The 21760-nt window shown below is 45.8% G+C and overlaps 2 protein-coding genes and 1 non-coding gene across 10 annotated transcripts in view; 1 reads left to right on the forward strand and 2 right to left on the reverse strand.

The window, feature by feature from the left end:
• Positions 1–9248, forward strand: part of NOD1 (nucleotide binding oligomerization domain containing 1) — a 78443-nt gene extending 69195 nt beyond the window's left edge. For all 5 annotated transcript variants that reach the window (XM_058724700.1, XM_058724699.1, XM_058724702.1 and 2 more), the window contains one exon: positions 8166–9248. In XM_058724700.1, coding sequence (XP_058580683.1) covers positions 8166–8238 — 73 coding nt within the window. In that variant the 3' untranslated portion in view covers positions 8239–9248. The remainder of the gene's footprint in view (positions 1–8165) is intronic.
• ZNRF2 (zinc and ring finger 2) overlaps positions 5221–21760 on the reverse strand; it is a 144495-nt gene continuing 127955 nt past the window's right edge. The window contains exons 7-9 of one of the 4 annotated variants that reach the window (XR_009260347.1): positions 10576–12263; positions 6944–10024; positions 5221–6529 (exon numbers count right to left, since the gene is read on the reverse strand). The gene's annotated coding sequence lies outside the window, so the exon portion shown is untranslated. Of the gene's footprint in view, positions 6530–6943; positions 12264–21760 lie in introns of all 4 variants that reach the window. The other 3 variants (XR_009260348.1, XR_009260346.1, XR_009260345.1) reach the window with 3 other exon arrangements.
• On the reverse strand, positions 18392–18460 carry LOC131511263 (small nucleolar RNA SNORD2). Its single transcript, XR_009261456.1, has one exon. It is a non-coding gene; the product is annotated as a small nucleolar RNA SNORD2 (small nucleolar RNA).

A 21760-nucleotide genomic window follows, 5' to 3' on the forward strand; every position in this document is an offset into this window, starting at 1 on the left:
AATCACCACCAGGCTCTAGACTCTGACCAACAGGACCCTTTTAATTGGGATCCCAGATGGCTTTTTTTTTTTTTTTTAATGTTTGTTTATTTTTGAGAGAGAGAGAGAGAGACCGAGAATTCGAAGCAGGTGCCGAGCTGTCAGCACAGAGCCTGACACAGGGCTCAAACCCACAAATTGCGAGATCATGAACTGACTGATCCACCCAGGTGCCCCTATATTTTAATTTTTTAACCTCCATGCCCAACCTGGGGCTTGAACTTACAACCGTGAGATCAAGAGTCACATGGTCTATTGATTGAGCCAGCCAGGCACCCCTAGATTGGTGAATTTATGAATACATTTCATAGTTAGAAATGTGTTTTTTCATGGTACAAGAGCACAAAACAGGTTTTGCTAACATGTGCAAATCTGTTGCATAAAGAGAAAAGTGGATAAACCTATGTTAATACTTAGTGTTTTCTTATTTGGAAGTGATCTAGATTTTCAGTGAATTTACCTTACCATGTAACTTAGCAAAACTTTAACGTTTTGGGTTACCACCAAAAAAGAATTTGGAAGCTATTTATCTTACTTACATCTCATCTTATTTACATCTTTTTTAAATTTTTTTTTTTACATCTTATTTATCTTATTTACATCTATTTAATTTACTTGTTCTTAACAATTATATGTGGAGTACCCATAAAACTTCATAGGCAAACTCAACCATTATTCTGTTTAGTTTTTTTTTTTTTTTTCTGACAGATTTTGCAACAGAGATATCATGAAACTAATCTGACTTTCAGTAAACAAAAGCAGAATAAAAGTTTCATATTTAATGCTCCAGGGGCACCTGGGTGGCTCAGTTGGTTAAGTGGCCAACTTTAGCTCAGGTCATGATCTCGCAGTTTGTGGGTTCAGGCCCCACGTCGGGCTCTGTGCTGACAGCTCAGAGCCTGGAGCCTGCTTCGGATTCTGTGTCTCCCTCTCTGCCCCTTCCCTGCATCAGCTCTGTCTCTCTCTCTCAAAAAGAAACAAACATTAGAAAAAAAAGATAAACATTAGAAAAAAAACTTTTTTAAATGCTGATAACTCTAAAGACAGGTCTATTTTAATTAAACCAATGACCTTAAATTAGCTTTAACACCAAATATTTTCCCAGCTCACTTAAAAAACATTTGGGTTACTGTCTAGCTTTCTGAGTTTTAGAATGCCCCATCCTTACTGGCGCTTCCCTTCAAACCATACCATCCAGAGGTAGAGAAAATATCACACATTTACAACATACACGGACACACAAACACACAGAACAGATGCAAACAAATTCTTATGGCTTTCAGATTTACTAATGTTTGTAGACAGATGATGGGCCCAATTTCCAAGTACGTCCCTCTCTCTCTTTTTGATGAACAACTTCCCTCTAAAGTTTGCATTTCAAAGAAGGGCTCTTAGGTGCTAGAGAAGATGGGGGTAGAAAATTTATAGAGAACGTATCTAAGTTTTGTCCGAGGTGATTTGGAGCATTATCTGCCTGTTACCAGAGGTGCTGGAGTCTGGGCACAAGATCCCTGTTAGCAATTTGTATGTTACTTTATTTTTTATGTTTGTTTATTTTTGAGAGAGAGAGACAGAGCATGAGTTGGGGAGGGGCGGAGAGAGAGGGAGACACAGAATCCGAAGCAGGCTCCAGGCTCTGAGCTGTCAGCACACAGCCCGATGCGGGGCTTAGACCCACAAACTGTGAGATCATGACCTGAGCCGAAGTCGGACGCTTGACAGACTGAGCCACCCAGGTGCCCCAGCAGTTTGTATTTTAAGAAGCCCTCTTCCCCTCCCAGGCGATGGTGGGCTGTGTTTACATTTCAAAGACCTATTAAGGGACAGAGAAAGAATGCAAAGACTTCTTTTTTTCTACGCTAGTAACATTCTTCACTTTTGAAAACATGGAGGGGTTATTGGGCATATATCTAACTATTATTCAATTTTTCTTTTTTAATTTTTAAAAAAATGTTTACTTATTTATTTTGAGAAGAAAGAGAGCAAGTGAGCAGGGGAGGGGCAGAGAGAGAAGGAGGGAGGGACAGAGAGTCCCAAGCAGTCTCTCCACCCTGTCAGCAAGGATCCCGACTCCGGACTCAATCCCATGAACAGTGAGATGATGACCTGAGCCGAAATCCAGAGTCAGTCGCCTAACCTATTAAGCCACCTAGGCGCCCCTATTATTCAAATGTTTCTAGGAAGCCGAATTAATTGTTCTGTTGGGTGATAGAACACAGGGCAAGATACCAAGAAATTCAAAGTGATATGGGTGAAGTCTTGTTTATTTAGCATCCTGTGGTACACTGCCCAATGTGACTTTAAGTCTCAACAGCTTGGGTCCTGAATGGTGAATTATGTTCTGGAAACTGGTAGGGCAGTATTTTCAATATGGACCTGAATATTATTTCTGCCTACACGCAGCATTTAAAGAGAGAATACATGAGTACTTGGTTATAATTAAATAAAATGCTTGATTCATCTGGGAAAAAATGTACTCTTTTTTCCTTAAGTACATGGCAATTTTGTCCCAATATCCTGACCGTTGATGATGTCCACAAAAATTTTGAGAGGAGCCAAAGAGGTTTGGAGATTGGTAAAGATAGGTGGGTTTTGATTTGTTTGTGGAGTTGCACGTCTGGTTTTGTAGAGATTTGTAAGACAAAGATCGATTCCAAAGAACCAGATTCCAGCCTGAATGTCAAGAGACAGGCCCACCTTTTTAACTAAATTTGCTTCTTTTTTTAAAAATTATTTTTAGGGGCGCCTGGGTGGCTCAGTCGGTTAACGGGCTGACTTCGGCTCAGGTCATGATCTCGCGGTCCGTGAGTTCGAGCCCCACATTGGGCCCTGTGCTGACAGCTCAGAGCCTGGAGCTTGTTTCCGATTCTGTGTCTTCCTCTCTCTGACCCTCCCCCATTCATGCTCTGTCTCAAAAATAAATAAACATTAAAAAAAAAAATTAAAAAAAAATAAAAATTATTTTTATATATTTTTTGAGGGAGAGGGAGGGAGACAGCAAACCAGGAAGGGGTAGGGAGAGAGAGAATCCCAAGCAGGCTCTGTGCTGTAAGCACAGAGTCCGATGTGGGGCTTGAACTCACAAACTGTGAGATCATGACCTGAGCTGAAACCAAGAGTCAGAGGCTTAACTGACTGAGCCACCCTGGTGCCCCTAAATTTGCTTCTATATATCAGGGGGATTAATGGGAATGAACAGAATGGTACAAAGCATTTTAACAAAAAGCCTTCTTCACGGTTACACACGTCAACCTTGGCTTCTATTAGCCTCTGAACACCAACCTTCCTCTGATCATTTGTCAGAAGGCCAAGCAGAAATGTTATTGGTCATCTCTTTCCTCTGTGAAGGGGAGGTGGGTGAATAGTCAAATCTTTTTAATGTTTCTCTAAATTTGGTAGGATCTTCTGAAAGTGGAGGAAAAAGGCTTTATAGAAGATTTCCTGTCGTTTGGGGGGCATGAATTGGGGCAGGAGACATCTGCAAAGGCAATCGTCCAAAAAAGTCTAAGGCCGACAGAGGTCGATCACGGTAAACTAAGCCCTCCTGTGTCGTCCTAGGTGCTTGGTGCTTCTGTTAAAGTCACTTTCTGGCTTTCAGCATTTACTGAAAGAGTAAATATAAGGAGTAAATATAAAGAGTAGCCTTTATACTTTGAACCTAGAGGTCAGGCTGGATGTTAAGAGGGGAGTTTTCATCAGAGGTGGACACTTACCTGTCTTAAGTCTAATTTTTGTTCTTTTATGTTGTCAAGGGAATCCCTAAGGCTAGCCGTTCTAAGATAACTGAGAGCTTTTATAAAGAATTTTTTTTTTTTCCCAATAGCCAATTTAAACGATCTGGTACCTGGCCATTGACAAATAGGATGTTACTAATTTCAGTAGCAACTCAAAACCATAAGCGGCTTAACCGAAAACTCCAAAGAGGTGTGTCCCAGAGGGGCAGAGACGAGGCAGCCCCCGTGACCCAAAAGTTTACTTCCAGGACCAGGCTGAGAAAGCAGACAGCTTCACTGTGCCGGCCGGAAGAATGAGGTCACGTGTGCCATGTCTCCCGTCTCCCCAGAATGTGAGACACCTCCAGGCTCATCTGGGACACGCAGACGCTAATGGAGTGGCATTTCCCAGCACTTGACAAGCAAGCGGTTGAGGCAACAGAGGCCCTTATGGGCTCAGACCTCTCCTGACACTTTCCTGGGAGGCAGCACGGCCCCGACAGAGCACACTGCTTATAACTGTGTTTCTGGGTCCCTGGTCTGTCGGACTGGCCACCACGGTGCACCTTGGTAGGTGCCCCCTCCACGTGACAGAAACCAGAGAAAGGTCACAAAGCCAAGCTCTTAGGACACAGAACAAGATGAAAGCAAAATTCTCTTATATTCATATTAACAGCCCCGCCTACGCCTTGGGTCTCTGGGGCCAAACTAATCCGTAGGAGAGATGTGCCTTCGGTGTTTCACAGTGTACCCTGCCCCCCAGATGTTTGCTTAATCTACCCCGTTCCATGACCAATTTCCCCTACTGGGGGTTCTTTGAGTTAGATGACAAGCACTCTAACAGCTTTTAGGTGCCTGACTTGTGACCACTCGTGGCTTTGGCTTCCAAGATGTTTCCTAGCAACAGCCTGTACCCCATGTGCGCGTTAACCACAGCAAAGTTTGTGTAAATGGCCACGGGTCCGATGCGACTGGGACCTCGCTGGTCTGTGAGGCGGGCCCCAGCGGCGGGTTTACAGGGCCCATACCTGTGTTCTGTCCTACGATAATTCCTCTCCGTGACACTCAACACGGAAGACACAGACAAAACAGTGACCGTCTCCAGGAGGAAATGATCAGTAGCCAAGGAGTATTCTACCACGTTTTTACCAGAAGTGGCTACACCCAAGGAACTGGTTCTACAGTATTTTCTCCTGCTAACTAAATCTGGAGACAGAAGGATCCTTACCACACTCGTTCCACCAGACCCCGCAGACAGAGGTGGCTGGAGGCCGACGTGGTCAGAAATCTCACCTTCTGCTGGCTGCACGTCAGATGTCCCAGGATCTCAGCTGCAGCAATACCAGGCAAGCACCTGTCCCGTGAGTTAGTATCCTGCCGATAATGCCAACCAAAGGGAAGGAGAAATTCGTCCTCTACCCTTCAAGGTCTTCCAGCTGGGCTAAGAGTTAAATTTGCATAAAACAGATTAACCAGGGGAAAAAAACCACAGAGTTTTATTATGAGTGCACAGTGGGCCAAAATGGCCAAGGCAGGCAGTTTTCCTACATTGTAGACAAAGAGACAATAAATGAATCCATGAAGAATTGACAGGTCAGGGCACCTGGGTGGCTCAGTAGGTTAAGTGACCGACTTGGGCTCAGGGCATGATCTCACGGTTCATGGGTTCAGGCCCCGCGTCGGGCTCTGTGCTGACAGCTTGGAGCCTGCTTCTGATTCTGTGTCTCCTCCTGTCTCTCTAAAAAATAAATAAATAAACATAAAAAAAATCCGCAGGACAAAGAAAACTCAATTAACTTCAGGAATTCCAATTAGTAAGGAATTGTTGACAGAATTTGGGGTGTGATATATATTAGTAAAAATTAACAAGGGGTGTTTATACAGCTTTCTTGCCTCTAAATTTCCTATCTGGTAATAAGGTCTCTTTACCTCCCTGGTAAAGGGAGGGTGATCTTTCAGATGGGAGATTTACTTCCTGCTTCCAGGGGACAGAGGAGGGTCCGAATGCCCTTCTTGCGCAGGCTGTCTCTTAAATAAGTTTTATTTAAAATAATCAGTATGCCATGGGGCCGTCTGGGTGGCTCAGTCAGTTGGGCATCCGACTTTGGCTCAGGTCATGATCTCACGGTTCACGAGTTTGAGCCCCCTGTGGGGCTCTGTGCTGACAGCTCAGAGCCTGCTTCGGATTCTGTATCTCCCTCTCTCTCTCTGCTCCTTCCCTGCTTGTGCTCTCTCTCTCTCTCTCTCTCAAAAAGAAAGAAAAACATTACGACAAATTTTTTTCAGGATGCCAGCGCAGCACATTTTGGAGCAGCCTGTCCTTGGCCCCTACAAAACCAACTAACTAGAGCTCTTTTACAAATTAACGTCAGCAGTGCCATCCAGAGGTGGGACAATATGTCGTGTTTTTATAACGTACATACAAACACGCAGATGCAAAGACCCTACATTACTAATATTTGTGGTGTCGTGTTTAGTCTCTTGCTAAATCTCTTAATTAACCTTTTAATGAAACTGTTTTTGGAATTGTGAAACCTTTCAGAGCTGCTGCTTTACGCAGCAATTTACGCAGGTATCCTAATGCGTTTTACTTGGGGAACCTGTGCTCTCAGATGTGCTTCTAAATGCCCTCACGCCTAATGGGAACGTTCCCCATAGTGGCCATTGTACTTCTAGGTGGTTTTTGGTAACGTTTTGCCATTTCAGTAGGTAGTCACATGTCCTGGTGCCATCGTGATCAGACATAAAATGGGCAGGTGGGCTGGAAGGTGGCATGTCTGTAAAATTTAAGGATCCCGTTAGCTGAGCCTTTGTTTACACCAAACAACCCAAACCTTCACACGCCAGCGGTAACCAAAACCTGTTAACCGCGGACTGGGCTGGCAGAGAGAAGGCTATGCCTACTACCAGCCATTCCCAGCATGGACCCACCCACTGGTCTCCACTACGGAGACTGCAGACTGGAAATAGGGACTGCGGATGGGAGCTGAGGAGGAATTCCTACGTGAACTGGCGGGCTGACCCAAGGGTAAGGGCTGGCGCTCCGTGAAAACCGCCCCCCATCCCACCCCCATTGCTCTGTGCTGACCCGTTAACCCAAACTGACAAGCCTGTTAAGGCAGGAGCTCCGGTGCAAGGAGAGGGACTCCCCGGTGGCACCCCGGAAACATGGGGAAACAGGCGAGGCTGACCTTGAACTCAGAAGCGCGCTGGCAGGGCGCCCTGCCTGTGGGTCTCCTTGGCCCCGGAGGCCGGAGGAAGTTTGCTTCAGATCCCAACGCTGCCACCAAGTCTGTTACACAAAATTCAGCCGAGTAAATGTGAAGGTCTGACTGGCTGACCGGTAGAGGGAATAGCATAATGCCAAGGCTTGGAGGCAGGAAGGGGCCTGGTGCCCTTGAAAAACGGCAAGATGTCCGTGGGCCCTGGGGTTCAGATGGCACGGGAGAAGGGGCAACAGGGGGCAGAGGAGAGGGGGTAGACTAGACCATAAGAGATCTGTGGGTCGTGCCACGTATTCGGGTCTGTATCCTAAAAGCAATGGCAAGTCGTGGAGGGGTGTGAAGCAAAGAGGGATATGATCAGATTTGCATTACAAAGACCATTCTGGCTCCTCCAGGAAAATGGATTTGAAGAGGCCAGAAGAGTACATGTAAAGAGACCAGGCAGGAGGGCACTGCAGTGCTCCAGAGAAGAGACGATGGCGCTCAGACCACCATGGTGGTGGTGAGGACGTGGAAAGGTCCCAGGGAGGCACTCTGGGGATGTTTAGGGAATAAGATAGAACTTTGTGATAGACTACAAAGATGAGGGGGTCAAGGCCGACCCCCAGGTTGCTACCTTGCACAGGTGGATAAAGAGTGGTCCCGTGCACTGAGCCAGGGTCCCTGGGTGGCGTCCAAGTGAAGATGTCAAGTAAGTGGAGCCACATGGGAGAGGTCTGGGCCGCAGGTCCACTCACGTAGGGATGAGGTCAGCTGGGGAAAAGGGCCAAGCCCCCAGTCTAGAGGAAATCCAGTATCTAGAGGCCACGTACGGGAGAACATGGGAGAGGAGACGGAGGTGGAGTGGCAGACACAGGAGAAAACCAGAGAGCAAGAAATCAAGCTGAGCAAATGTGGTGGTTCAAGGAGGCAGGGGAGAGAACAGCCAAACGCCCGTGAAGGACGGGACAGACGAGGCCTGAGACAAGGTCATTAAGTTCAGGCTCCTAGAGGGTATTGGTGACCTCAGTGAGACCCAGTTCATAGAGCGACGACAGCTGGAAGGGAGTAATCTTACCAAGCAAGTGTCTGAATGGAGCATGTTCCGGAACTTCTGGGCCACGTGAAGAACAGGAGGGTGTTGGGAACACGTCCCGGGAAGGCTCCTACAACCCGCTAATGTTTTGTGTTCTTTGTTTCTCCCCGACAGCCTAAATGGAAACTTGATAAAGCCAGAGGAGGCCAAAGTCTTCCAAGACGAGAAGCGGATCATCTGCTTCTGAGAGGCCGCTGCTGTGCACGGGGTGTGGGCCCCGGGCGGCCCGCTAGCAGAGCCAGCCGCCCCGTGCATTCGCCCCTCTTGGAGTCTCAGGGGACCCTGCTGCCTTGGTGACGGGCACGAGCATCCCTGAGCAGCTGTTACAATTTTGCAGGGCGTGAGTGTGCCTGGCAGGCCGTTTTACTTACTGTAAATACACTATGAAGAGACGTAATGCACGTGTAGGGTTATCTTTATCGGACATTAGAGGAAGAAGACTGAGCTCAAACGCCTGCCCTGAGGACCCTGGAGATGAGTTGGTCACGCTATCTTCATGGAAGAATTGATGGTATAGAGTTAGTGCCAAACTTCTTGGAGAAAAGGTGCTCGACGACCAAGTGTTTTACCTGGAATAGTCTCTTCCTCCTCCGTACTCCCCGACAGGTTGACGGTCTGCTCACCTCACCGCTGTAGTTACTAGGTCTGTGCAGTGTTGCAATTTGATCCACCCAAGGTTTTGCCAAGGCAAGGGCTCCTCCTAGGCTTTTGTTTTAGTCCTAGAGTCTCACTCTGCTGACAGAGATCGCCGGGTGCCCTCTTAGCAGGTCTAAGAGAAAAGAGTGGTGTCCTCGTAACGTTGAGTTTCCGCTCAGGGCTTTCTCACGCTGGGCTCACCTCCTCGGGAAAGCGGATGGGGGCGGGCACAAGTGCTCTGCCCTAGGAAGAAGAACCTGTGCCCCTCCTCCAAAAGGAATAAGGCCTGGCTTGCCTTTGTGGCCCTGGCCTCCAAGCAGAAGCTTCTGTCTCTCTCTCGCGCTCTTGAGGAGGGGAGTTTTCTCTTTGCCCCAAAGTCCTCGGGAGGATGACTGAACTAGGCCGAGGGGGCTGCTGAGAACCCAGCTAGCAGAGCAGGTTACACACCGACCATCATGGCGGCCACATGCTGGACGTTAAATGGGGGTGGGGGGGGGGCGGTGAGATTACCAGAGAAATTGTTCTACCCATTTATTTGTTAATAAAATATTGAAAACACTCCTTCTAATTGCCCGAGTCTGGGGTTTTTAAAAGGGATTCAGCCTGGGATCCCTGTACTGCATGCCTGACTCCCTTCAGAGACACCCAGTGCGTCGGGTGGGGCCCTGGGGTGCGGTGCTGTGAAGAGCCTGGGGAGGGAGGCCAGAGCAGTCATCGGTATGGTCCTTCGCAGGCCTCTCCACCTACCGAGGGACCAAGAAAAGCCGAGGAAGTAACTGAGGCCTTTCCCTCCATCTGACCTGTGAATCCACACAGCTGGCTTCTTAGAGGAACAGACTTGGTCAGGGGTGGCTGGGGTTAGGATATGGCCCCTGGGCCCTCGCCCCGCGCTCTAGTGGGCCCTGGCGGGCCATGTTCCACACGGACTCCTTTCTGGGTCTGTTCACTGCTGCAGGGAAGATCCAGGTGGACCTTTCATCCACTGTGGCAAGATAAAGATCCAACAGGAGAGGGGAAGCGAGGGGGGTGCCTACCGACAGTACCTTTGAGTTCTCGGAGGCCCAGTCTGGCTTTGTACAGCAGCCCCAGTACAATTTAGGAAGTTAACTCTGAAAATCCTACCCAGCCATTCAGCCACGTGGTGGCCGTCCCCCTAAGGGACTGCTTTGGTAGCTCCCCCCCCACCTCTGCCCTCACCCCAGACCCGACTACTCACCCAAGAGTGGCTGCTTCACGGGGTGACTGTCTCTACCAGAGATTCTGGGCAACCGATGTGGAATGAGCGTGGTTAGCTGATGGCCAGGGTGCTTCGACCTCAGACTTGCCGACTAAAAGAACTATACAGATTCAGGTTTTATTAAACCACTAAAACTAAACTTTTGAGAGTCTAAAGTTTACTCAGAAACCACCCAATAGTACTGCTCTTAGAGATTATCAACATTAAAACTGCTGCCTCTAAGGAAATTCGAATTTATGTAGTGTTGGCTTAAAGTCTATTTGGAAATGCTCTGGTCTTCCAACGGTAAATGAAGGATTTTCTATTTCTCAAGTCTCCTAATTTGCTGGAAAGGTTCTCCATTACTCACTGGTGAGTTTCTGCACAAGAAGAGGAGACCTTTCCTAATCAAGAAGAAGAAATCCATTGAAAATTGGAAAAAAAAAAAAAAAAGCCACAGACTTAGGACTGTTTCCTCCCACAGGACATTTTGGTTGGTTTAGGGAAATGACAGTTCCCATATTTCAGACCTGGATTTATGGCATGTCTGTGCTGATTTGGAACTTCTAAAAAAAGCCAGGTCAAGTCACTAGGTGGCTTTGGGCCAGCACCTAAGACTATCGGAATCTTAATTTGCTTTTTGAAAAATGGGAATCCTAGAGTACTGCTCACAGAGTGGTTGTGAGGACCAGACGTGCTGACGCATGGTAAGCAGCACAGCAACGTCCGGCGCAGGGTCCCTGCTCAGTATACGCCAGTTACCGTGAGACCGACATTGCTCATTTCAGCTCACGATGGACCGCCCAGGTGGTTCTCTTCTCAACGCTTGGGCTTAGGGAACTTCCCAACAAGGTCAAATATGGGCCTGGAAGTTCTCAAAGTCAAGTCCAAAAATAATCCACCTCAAGCTTCTTGGAACAGTCTAGCTCTGTCAGCGAAAAGCATAGCCGTTAGTTTTCATCGTTATCCCCAAACAGCGCTACCCATTTAAGTGTCACTCACCAGACAGCGGGAGGCACATCCAGGTCTTCCTCACACAGTCGAGACGGGAGCAGGAGCCCCCGTCTCCTGCTCCACACCAAGCTGGGCCCTCGAGCCTTCGCCAGGCATCCCCTTCTGCTGCCAGACTGGAAGCATTTGGCTCCCGGATATTTTGGTCCACTTCCAGGTGCTCCACATGTCTATTTCTAGTGATTAATTGATCACTTACAGAAAAAAAAAAACAAAAAAAACCACGCTTGCCCTGGAGTTGAAAGACAAAACCAGGATCACTATCCCAGGTCCATGGGGAGGAGTTTTCGTGCAAATGGAATAAGCTGGTGAGGAGGCCGGGGCTCCTGTGACCACACAGATGCGCTTCTCGGAGAACTGCGGGGCCCCAGGGGCCATCCCGGCACAAGTCCCTCAGCCTGAAAATCGAATGGACTGCACCCAAGACCGGCCAAAAACGTAAACCTAAACTAAAACCTAAAACTGGAAAGGTTATGGGCCCCCAATGATCTGTAGTAAAAAATTTTTTAAAACAATAGCAAATTATAAAGTAAGTGCGAGGATGTTAAACAAGTTTTTCCCATGACTACCTGGGTACTTCCTGGGGCAAATAACAACTACCCAAAGATCTCAAAAATTTTTTCCCTGATTTTTTTTTTCCTGTCAGTGCTTTCTGTTATGAAAGCAGTAGTGTTGCTATATTAAAGGAAATTTTAAAGATAATGCGTATACAGAACACAATAGTAACAGTTCATTTTTGCGTGCCATGTTCCCGTTCTACCTACTTCGTGACATTTTTTTCCCAATTGTTTTTATTGTGGTAAAATATACATAAAATTTACCATCTTAACTATTTTCATTTTTAATTTTTTTAATGTTTATTTTTGAGACAGAGCAAGGGGGGGAGGGGCAGAGAGAGAGGGAGACACAGAATCTGAAGCAGGTTCCAGGCTCTGAGCCGTCAGCACAGAGCCCCAACACGGGGCTCGAACCCACAAGCTGTGAGATCATGACCTGAGCCAAAGTTGGACGCTCAAGCGAGCCACCCAGGCGCCCCACCATCTTAACTATTTTTAAGAGAACGGTTCAGTGGCATTAAATATATTTGTCATGTTGCACAATAATCACCACCATCCATCTCTAGAATTCTCTTCTTAGAGCACTGAAACTCTAGACCCATGAGAGAACTCCCTACTCTCCCCTCTTCCCAGCCCCTGGCAGCCACCCTTTCTGTCTCTAGGATTCTAACTATTTTAAGTACCTCATATAAGTAGAATCACACAGCATTTCTTTCTGTGTAACTGGCTCACTTCGCTTAGCATGATGTCCTCAGGTCCATCCATGCTGTAGCCATGCGTCAGGATTTCCTTCTGGGAAATTACATGGTTATGATCACAGTGGACGTTTGTGGTTTCTTTCAATCAGACATGTTCCCACATTGTTACATAGGCTTCATCATTATCGTTTGAATTCTGTTGGTTAGAGAATTTGCTTAATTATGTTCCAAATGTTAGAGATCCAGTCTTCCAGACTGGTTGTGGTGGTGATTATTTCATATGACGTTTCTGTGGACGTAGAACGTTCTTTAGGGTTGTTTCTTTGGAGTAGGATTATCAATCAAAGATTTTTGCTATGAAGTTTTCTTTCTTTTTTAACCTATGTCAGCCCATGAAGTCTAGGGGTAAACTAAATGGTCTGGAAGCAGATGGAAGTTACAGAACATAATCTGTAATGTAAAGTGAAGCCAGTAAGGTCTCCTTTGACCCTGGACCCCCACGCTACAGATCAGAGCTACAGGCTGGCACTGGTAATCACCACAATTTCAGGGAGAATGAATAATCCCTAAATCAGCCTCTGTTTGAAGCTGGCACTGTGCAGCATAATAATTCATCAGCATAGGCATCAGTATCTTCAAAATCAGTTTTCCTTACTTAAAAAAATATATAGCTGTGCATATGTGTCCTTGCTTTGCCCAAACAAACCTAGTCTGACGGGACCCCCTAACACTGCATCAAATGGAAATGACTTCCCAACAACCCAGAGAAGTAGGAGTTACTTCATGAATGAGGAAAACCGGTGACGATGGGTGTGGATCTTGTCTTACTAATCATAATGTGCATAAAAATGTGTGTGTGATGGGGAGCCCATCAGGAAAGGGACTTTGGTGAATGTTGAAAGACGTACCTGGCAACACCTGAGATTTTGAGCTCATGTAGTTCAGTTCTGTCACTCTACCGCTGAGGAAACTGGTGCCAAACAAAAGCAACTTGCCCAAGGTCACACGGCGTGTCACCGGTAGAGCACGGACTAGAACACGGGCCTGTCTGCTTCTGTTTCCTCTCTGTTCTGATAGTTTGTGACCTTCAGTTCACTCTGCAATTGGCCATCTTTCTGCCAAGTCTTGTACATCTGGTCCTAATCCACTAGGGCCACTTAAACAAAATCAACTCCTTCCCTACGGACACAGATGGGGTCTCAGTATCCCTGGGACTCTTCAGGAAGCCTAATCGGTTTCCCCCTTATCCCTGGTGCTAAAAGTTACAGGACTCTGGAGTCACATTTATAAGCCTGTCTGAGAGTCACAAAGCTAGGAACATCTTGGAGAAGGTTGGGAGATGCATAAGTCTGACTCTACAGAGTCAGCTTCCTTATTGGCTACCCATCCTCCATCCTTCAACCACGGAACTAGACCAAAGGACTAAGTAGGTGCATTCCAGAGACCTGGAGAAGATCCTATTTGAATAATTTTCATCACAAGAGGGCAGATGTGTCCGGTAAGCAATTAGTCCATCCTGTCAGTGCCCCCCAAGGATTCAACTGCGCCAGAGGCCTGCTGATTGACACATTGTTCTTTAAAGAAGACTCTATGTCATTTGCAACTACACGGATGGAACTGGAGGGTATTATGCTAAGCGAAATTAGAGAAAGACAAATATCATATGACTTCACTCATATGAGGACTTCAAGACACAGAACAGATGATCATAAGGGAAGGGAAGCAAAAATAATATAAAAACAGGGAGGGGGACAAAACATAAGAGACTTTTTTTAATATGAAATTTATCGTCAAACTGGTTTCCATACAACACCCAGTGCTCATCCTAACAGGTGCCCTCCTCAGTGCCCATCACCTCCCCCCCCCCCCATCAACCCTCAGTTTATTCTCAGTTTTTAAGAGTCCATTTAAATATGGAGAACAAACAGAGGGTTCCTGGAGGGGTTGTGGGAGGGGGGGTGCGCTAAATGGGTAAGGGGCATGAAGGAATCTACTCCTGAAATCCTTGTTGCACTGTATGCTAATTTGAATGTAGAGTTAAAAATATTAAATAAGACTCCATACCAAGGATGTAATGTCAAAAGCAATTTCAGTGTAAGCCCATTCACTCTTGTGCTCAAAGACATCACTGACAAGTAGAGAGTTGGCCCCAGGGCTCCTATCGCCTCAAATCTCAGTGCCACCAGTAGTTGTGTGACCTTGGATAAGCAACTTAGCTTTTCGGAGCTTGAGTTTCCCATTGTGATAATAGTACTCCCCTCACAGGGCTGTTTGGTTAAAGGAGTAAATTAATCTATGTAAAGCACTTAAAACTACCTGACCTGTAGTAAGGGCTCCAGAAGTAGTAACTCTTACTGTTTGATCAGAACCTTTTCCTTAATGAGCACCAGGGAGAAGGCAAGAGAAAAGAGTGGCCTGTGCTGGGCCCTCCTTTCCATCCTTCAGAGCCCCTCTGAAACAACATCGCTATTTTCAGACTGATAGCAAACTCTAGACTTTCAAGCAGCCTAGAGCCAGAAGCCATTTCCACGGCTGAACACCCGTGGGATGAGAACCATGCCCCATACTTGACATGGTCCTTCATTTTTATTTTGTTAAGGAACTGTGCATCCAAATCATATCTGGAAACATGGAGTAGGGAGGCCAAAAGCCTGTCTGCGTTTTGATTTGATTTCACAGATGTTCGCGTGTATTTCCAGGTCTTCCACATGACAATCACAGGGCTGAAGTTCATTTCTTTGATGTCAGCCTGCGGCTGTTTCTAGCATTCTTTTTTTTTTCAACGTTTTTTTTTTTTTTATTTATTTTTGGGACAGAGAGAGACAACGCATGAACGGGGCAGGGGCAGAGAGAGAGGGAGACACAGAATCGGAAACAGGCTCCAGGCTCCGAGCCATCAGCCCAGAGCCTGATGCGGGGCTCGAACTCACGGACCGCGAGATCGTGACCTGGCTGAAGTCGGACGCTTAACCGACTGCGCCACCCAGGCGCCCCGTCTAGCATTCTTTTCTTTCACTCATTAACATTGCTACTGATTCCCCCAGCCTGTAGAAAATGAATGATGGGCGTCTTGAGAGAACAGGGAAGGAGGCAGAAGACAAGGGAATAAAACAAAACAAATCGGGAAGGTGGGAGGTGGGCGGGTTAATTCCTGAACCCTGACTTGCACCCTGCCTTGTCCCCTCCTATCGCCTTGTCTGGGAAATCGCCCCGTGTGTCTCAGGCCCTCAGCCCAGCGTCCTGGACGCTGACATTTACGGAGGGAGCAGTTGATCATCTACTGAGCAGCTGTGGGGGTGGCCCAGCTGCCCACTGCTGCTTTTATATTTCCCCGTGGATTTTATATTTCCCACATTCCTAGGCCATGTGTAAGGTCTTTTTCCTTCCGTCAAGATAATGCACTTATTTCTAATTGATTTTCCCAGGAGGACCCATGGATGGTCAACAGAATTCCTCCACTGGAATCATCTAGTCCAGTGTGCCTCAACCTTTTTTTCATCATCACCCCTTTAAGGAGATATTTAGACATTTTTTCCTAATTGCCCCTTCCCACCATGAAATGCTAACACCACAGATATATTTCTCTTTATGGCCCCCTGGAGGGCCACAAACCACTGAATATCCAAGTTCTTTTTTTGCTCCCCCATGAACCAATTTTCACCCTCTTAGGGGCGATATCCTCCTGGGTGAGAATGCTGGATCCAGTCAAACCCTAGATGATTCTTGTTACCCTTGCCATCTCCGAGAACCCCACCACCACCCTACCTACCAGTTGCCTTTTCACACGTTATTTATCTTCCAGTACATTTTAGTCGCTACAACTCTAACATTCTCATTCTTTCTCGTCACTTTTTTAATCTGTCCTATAACAATTTTAATCACTGTGCAAAAACATTGCTTGCGTTTGCTTTCAAAACCGCTAATGGTAAAAGGAGAACAGTCTGTCCTAACAGGGGTCATTCCTGTCTGGAGCATTCTGGCGCCAGCAGCTTCAGAGCCCTGAAGGTCACTTCTGTGACCATTACCAGGCCTTTGGGCAGAGCCTGGGGCTGGCCAACTTCGCCTTTGCTGTTGTCCCACTTCCCTTTCTCACTTCCTAATTCCCCCACCCTCACACCGCCTCCAAGGGACCCACCCATGTCCACAATTCCCCTTTTGAAACAGAATCAAGCCTCTGCTCACCCCAGGGTGCCTACCTCCTCCATCATTATCCCGCTCATTTATCTCCTTCACTACCCCAGAGTAATTCCAGAAGATATTGGGCTCTTTTGAAAGGGCTTGACCTCTGCAATGTCTTAGGCAGAGCTGAGAAATCCCATCCATCCATCCATCCATCCATCCATCCATCCATCCATCCATCCATCCATCCATTTCTCCCTCCCTCTCTCTCACAGGTAAATACTGAATAACCGAAACAGTACATAAAAATTAAGGAAGGCTAGCTGCTAAGAAATGACCCCTAAATGTACACTGGCTTAAATACAGTAGGACTTTATGATTCACATAAACAGTTCCAGAAGGTTTCAGACTGGTGGTAGAAAGCTCTGTTGCATAGTCACTCAGGGACCCAGGCTGTCAGCTTTTGCCATCTTCAACATGTGGTCGCCAAGGTCACCCTCGGCAGTGTAAACCAGATAGCAGAAGCAGAAAGAGCACAGAGGGCAGCCAACGGGAAGCTTTATGGGCCCAGTCATGAAACCGGGCACGTCTCTTCTATTCACATTTCAAAGGTAGAGCCCAACCACAAGGCCAACCCTAAATGCAAAGGAGTCTAGTCGTGTGCCTAGAAAGGCGAGGCAACGGTCTGCCGACCTCATGATTTAATGCTACAGACTTAGGTTAGCTTTTTAGAAAATAAAAATCATGTTCGTCACGTGCAGCATGGCACAGTGAGAACAGAGGTCGAGGGTTAGAAAGATCTGAGCAGGATTTTGGTTCCGTGCTTACTAACTGTGTAACCTGAGCACAGACTACCTAAGCCGTGTAAATCTTCTTTTCTTCATCAACAACACAGGGAAATAATTGTTTTCGCTGGGTCCCTATAAGGAATGAAGGTTAAGTACTTGGTAAGAGGGTCTGGCACACGGTAGGCATTCAATAAATGGTAGCTGTTAGCATTACCATTGCTAAACTAAGCTGAGTGGTACGAAAAATCAAAGAACATGGAGAGGAGTAACACTAAGCTATCTAGATAGCAGTAACATTAGTCACGAAAGTCTAACTCAAACCAATGTTAAAAAAAAAAAAAAAAAGGAGGAGGGGATTTATTAGGATAGAATAACAGGGCGTAGCTCTTCACATCAAGAGGAGACCTGCCAAACTGGAGCCTTCTCCAAGACTTCAGCGATTGGAGCTCTTTTCCTTTGTCATGCTATATGCCACTTACCTGTATCTTTGCTTCATTCTCTCCAATGGCACACCTTTGCACGTTTCAACAGCCTCAAAAATTGCTAACTTTCAAATGTAGAATATTATGGTTATATTTTTAAAGCGTGTCCTACTGGCCTTGAGTTGGTAACTGCTGAAGTTAGGGGATGGGTACATGGGAGTTCTCTATACTGTTCTCTCTACTTTTGTATACATTTGGAAATTTCCACCAAACAAACGAACAAAATAAAACAAAAGCCCAAGACTGATCTCATCTTGACCTAGAGAATCAAGGAGGAGGAGGGACAGACTTGACTGGCCCACCATACGTCACATTTTTTAAGCAGTGACTTTCTGCGTTGGTGAAAACTCTGTGTACCCAAAGGGAAATGCTGCCATGATCACCACTGCCATCTGATTGGCCATGGTTTTTCTGGATTGAGAGAAATGGCTAAAGTGATACACAGACATCAGCACAGGGTTGGATGATTTCAACTACAACCTTTTCTTGGCCTTGCTGATTGCGAGAATGCTTCCCCACTCTTCTCACATTGTATCTCTTTAAGAAAGGTAGAGCGATCTTGGCAGTGTTGTCCTTAAGCACCATCATATTTAACAGTCTCAGGAGAGAACAGATCGGAGAAAGCAAGCATGAGAACTACAAAAATTACAGACCTACTTTCTAGTGATGCAGACCATCAGCTCAGAATAGTCACATGTGCATTAAGGGTATCTAATCAGAATATCCAGTACCTAAGAGATTCTCTGGGCAGCTCCAGGAAAAAAAAAAAAAAAAAAAAGAGGTTGAGAACTAGCTATTACTCTTTCTTCTAAGCTTTTTCCCCCTAAATAACCAAGTGGTGGGCAATGGGTACTCTCTTCATCGCAGGTCAGTCCTGAAAGATGATTGCCATCATTTCACTATAGGATGTATTTTTTAAAGAAAAAAAAAATCAATTTCTCTGTATTACATTCTTCATCATCATGTCCTATGAACTGGTTGATCTCATTATATCGATCACATAAAAAATAAGGACGGAGGGGAAAGGTGTTGATAATCTTAGAATAAAAGTCTAAGAATACAGGAAGCAAGCATTTATTGACTACAGTCTAATACTCTGTCCAAAAAGAAAGAGCATACTGGAATATAACTTTTATAATTAAAAAGCTTTGCTAACCAGCCTTGGTATCCAAATCATGTCGTCATATCCAAATCAGATTTTTTATTTTCACAAATGTGGCAGACTGTCCTATCCAAAGATAGATGCCACAACATACTCCATCCCACATTCCCACATGTTTGTTTGGGTTTTTTTTTAACCATGTAACACTGACATTCCTTCCATTGGGGGGTGGGCTTTATGTCTTCTCCCTGTGAACCTGGGAAGACCCTGTGTCCCCCTCAACCAACAGGGTACAATGGAAGTGACTCCACGTGACTTCAAGACAAGGTCACAAGAAACTCATGCACTTCGCATTGCCCTCTTGGGACAACAGTTCTTGGAACCGAGCCACTGCACTACGGGGAAGCCGTGCAGCTACACGGACATGTCATGTATAGGTGTGCCACCAAACAACCCCAGCTGAGGTCCCAACCAATAGCCAACACTGACCACTACGTGTGAGAGGGCGAGCCTTCAGCTAATTCTGACCCCAACCCATTGAGTCATTGCCAGCTCCAGCTGATAACGCATGGAGCAGAGATGAGCTGTCCCTGCAATCCCAGCCCAAATTGAGCATTTGAGAATAAAATAAAGAATAAATATGACATTATTAGGGGCGCCTGGGTAGCTCAGTCAGTTAAGTGTCCGATGTCGGCTCAGGTCATGATCTCGCAGTTTCATCAGTCCGAGTCCTGTGTCAGGCTCTGTGCTGACAGCTCAGAGCCTGGAGCCTCTTCGGATTCTGTGTCTCCCTCTCGCTCTGCCCCTCCCCTGCTCGCACTCTGTCTCCCTCTCTCTCTCTCAAAAAAATAAAAAAACATTTAAAAATTTTAAAAACAATAAAAAAAAGTAAATATGACATTATTAAGTTAGTAAAACATTTTTGTCTTTTGTACATGGCAGAATAAAATGTTGAAATAATATGAATAAATGGAGTATTTTGAAGCAATCAGGAGGGAAGAATTCGGTTTACAGGTATCAGCGTGGATAGATCTCAAAAACATATAGCGAAAAAAATGAATAATCAGAATGACATACAGACAACAAACATTTATATACATTTAAAAACGTATTCAAAGCAATCACATATTTTTCAGAGATTCATAACTTCAAATTAATATATAGAAGGTCAATCAGAAGGGCATATGTTAAATATACGAGGGTGTAGGTCTGCGGGAGTGGGAATGGGGACAAAGGCAAAACATAATTTAAAAGGGACAACAACCATGAAAAACCCAAAACGAAGAGTATGGTTGTGTAACTGTAAAACCTGATTCACATTTCTTTCTGAGCACACAGCCAAAGTCTACTTTCCAGCCTCTTGTGCATTTAATGTGGCCACACGATTGCATTTTAACTAAGGGACTGTAGGCGAAAAGTGCTATGTGCTCTCTCCAGGCCGGGCCCTCAGAAAGTGAAAAATGGCCTTGGCAGCTAATAGGAAGACTGTAACATTTCCACCCGGCTCTAATGAACCAAGAGAGAGCACAACCACTCTGTGAGCACATGTGAACCAACGGAACTGCCACTCCAAATGTAATTATACCCCCCACTCTTCTGACACAGTTTTTTTGCCAGTGAGGATTCTAGCTGGGCTTTAAAGGTACGGCCTCTGAGAGAAAATTACCAAGGTACACAATCAAATAGCCCCAAATCACGACTGGTCTCCACTCCCGTTAACCCTTCTTTGAATCACCTAGGACGAGTCCAAACCTGCACGCCTGTCCAATTTTCTTAGAGGGACGCCCCCTTGGTTCTTCAGCTAGCCCAAGAAACCTCACCTTGTTTGACAGCAGCTGAGTACGAACTCCAAATAATCTGTTGAGCCCTTCACTGTTTGGTCTCTATTTCGTTCCTAGGGCTTTTGAATTCTGATCAGTTTGCACTGTTCTTTGGTGAAATTTTGCTTCTAAGCATTTAACTCAGCATTCCTATTATCTGTCTGGTTGTCTGTTGTCCTAACTGTCACTCGTCTGTAAGAGAAACGCCTATAGTGAGGGATACAGGCCAGATAAACTGTCAGTGAGGCCGGTCCTGATGGCCAAGGTGTTCAGGACATCTCATCAGCCCTGCAACTTTAGAGTAGACTTTGCCTTGGGTCGCTCTTAGTTTGCTAGGGTTGCCACAACAAATTACCACAAACTAGGTCGCTTAATACCATAGATTCTGATTCTCTCGTAATTCTGAAGTCAAGAAGTCTCAAATTAAGGTGGCAACGGGGCCATGCCCACTTTGAAGGCTGTAAGGGAAAATCCTTCCCAGCTTCTGGTAGTTGCTTTAATCCGTGGTGCTCCTTGGCTTATACCAGCAAGTGCTCCAATCTCTGCTGCTGTCATTACATGGCCTACTTCCCTCTTTGTGGTCTCTGCATCTCCAAACCTCCTTCTCCTAATAAAGACACCAGTCATTGGATTTAGGGCCCACCACGATCCAATGTGACCTCATCTTAACTTGACCCTATTTCCAAATAATGTGACGTTCACAGGTACCTGAGGTTTGGACTTCAACATAACATTTTGGAAAAACAATTCAACCCACAACAATCACCTTTCAAGGTATTTTAAGAATTACTCTTTATTATATTAAAAAAAAATTATTCACCATGATCAAATGGGATTTATTCCTGAGCTATAGGGCTGGTTCAATATCCGCAAATCAATCAACGTGATACACCACGTTAATAAAAGAAAGGATAAGAACCATACGATCCTCTCAATAGACGCATCCATTCTGGATAAAAACCCTCAACAAAGTAGGGATGGATGGAACATACCTCAACATCATAAAGGTCATATATGAAAGACCCATTGCTAACATCATCCTCAGTGGGGAAAAACTGAGAGCCTTTCCCTTACGGTTAGGATCGAGACAAGGATGTCCACTCTCACCCTTACCATTTAACATAGTACTGAACGTTTTAGCCTCAGCAATCAGACAACAAAATGAAATAAAAGGCATCCGAATCGGCAAGGAAGATGTCAAACTGTCACTATTTGCAGATGACCTGGTACTCTATGTAGAAAACCCAGAAGACTCTACCACAAAAGTGCAAACTGATACA

This window comes from Neofelis nebulosa, chromosome 4 (assembly GCF_028018385.1).
Source record: "Neofelis nebulosa isolate mNeoNeb1 chromosome 4, mNeoNeb1.pri, whole genome shotgun sequence".
NCBI classification, from domain to species: domain Eukaryota; kingdom Metazoa; phylum Chordata; class Mammalia; order Carnivora; family Felidae; genus Neofelis; species Neofelis nebulosa.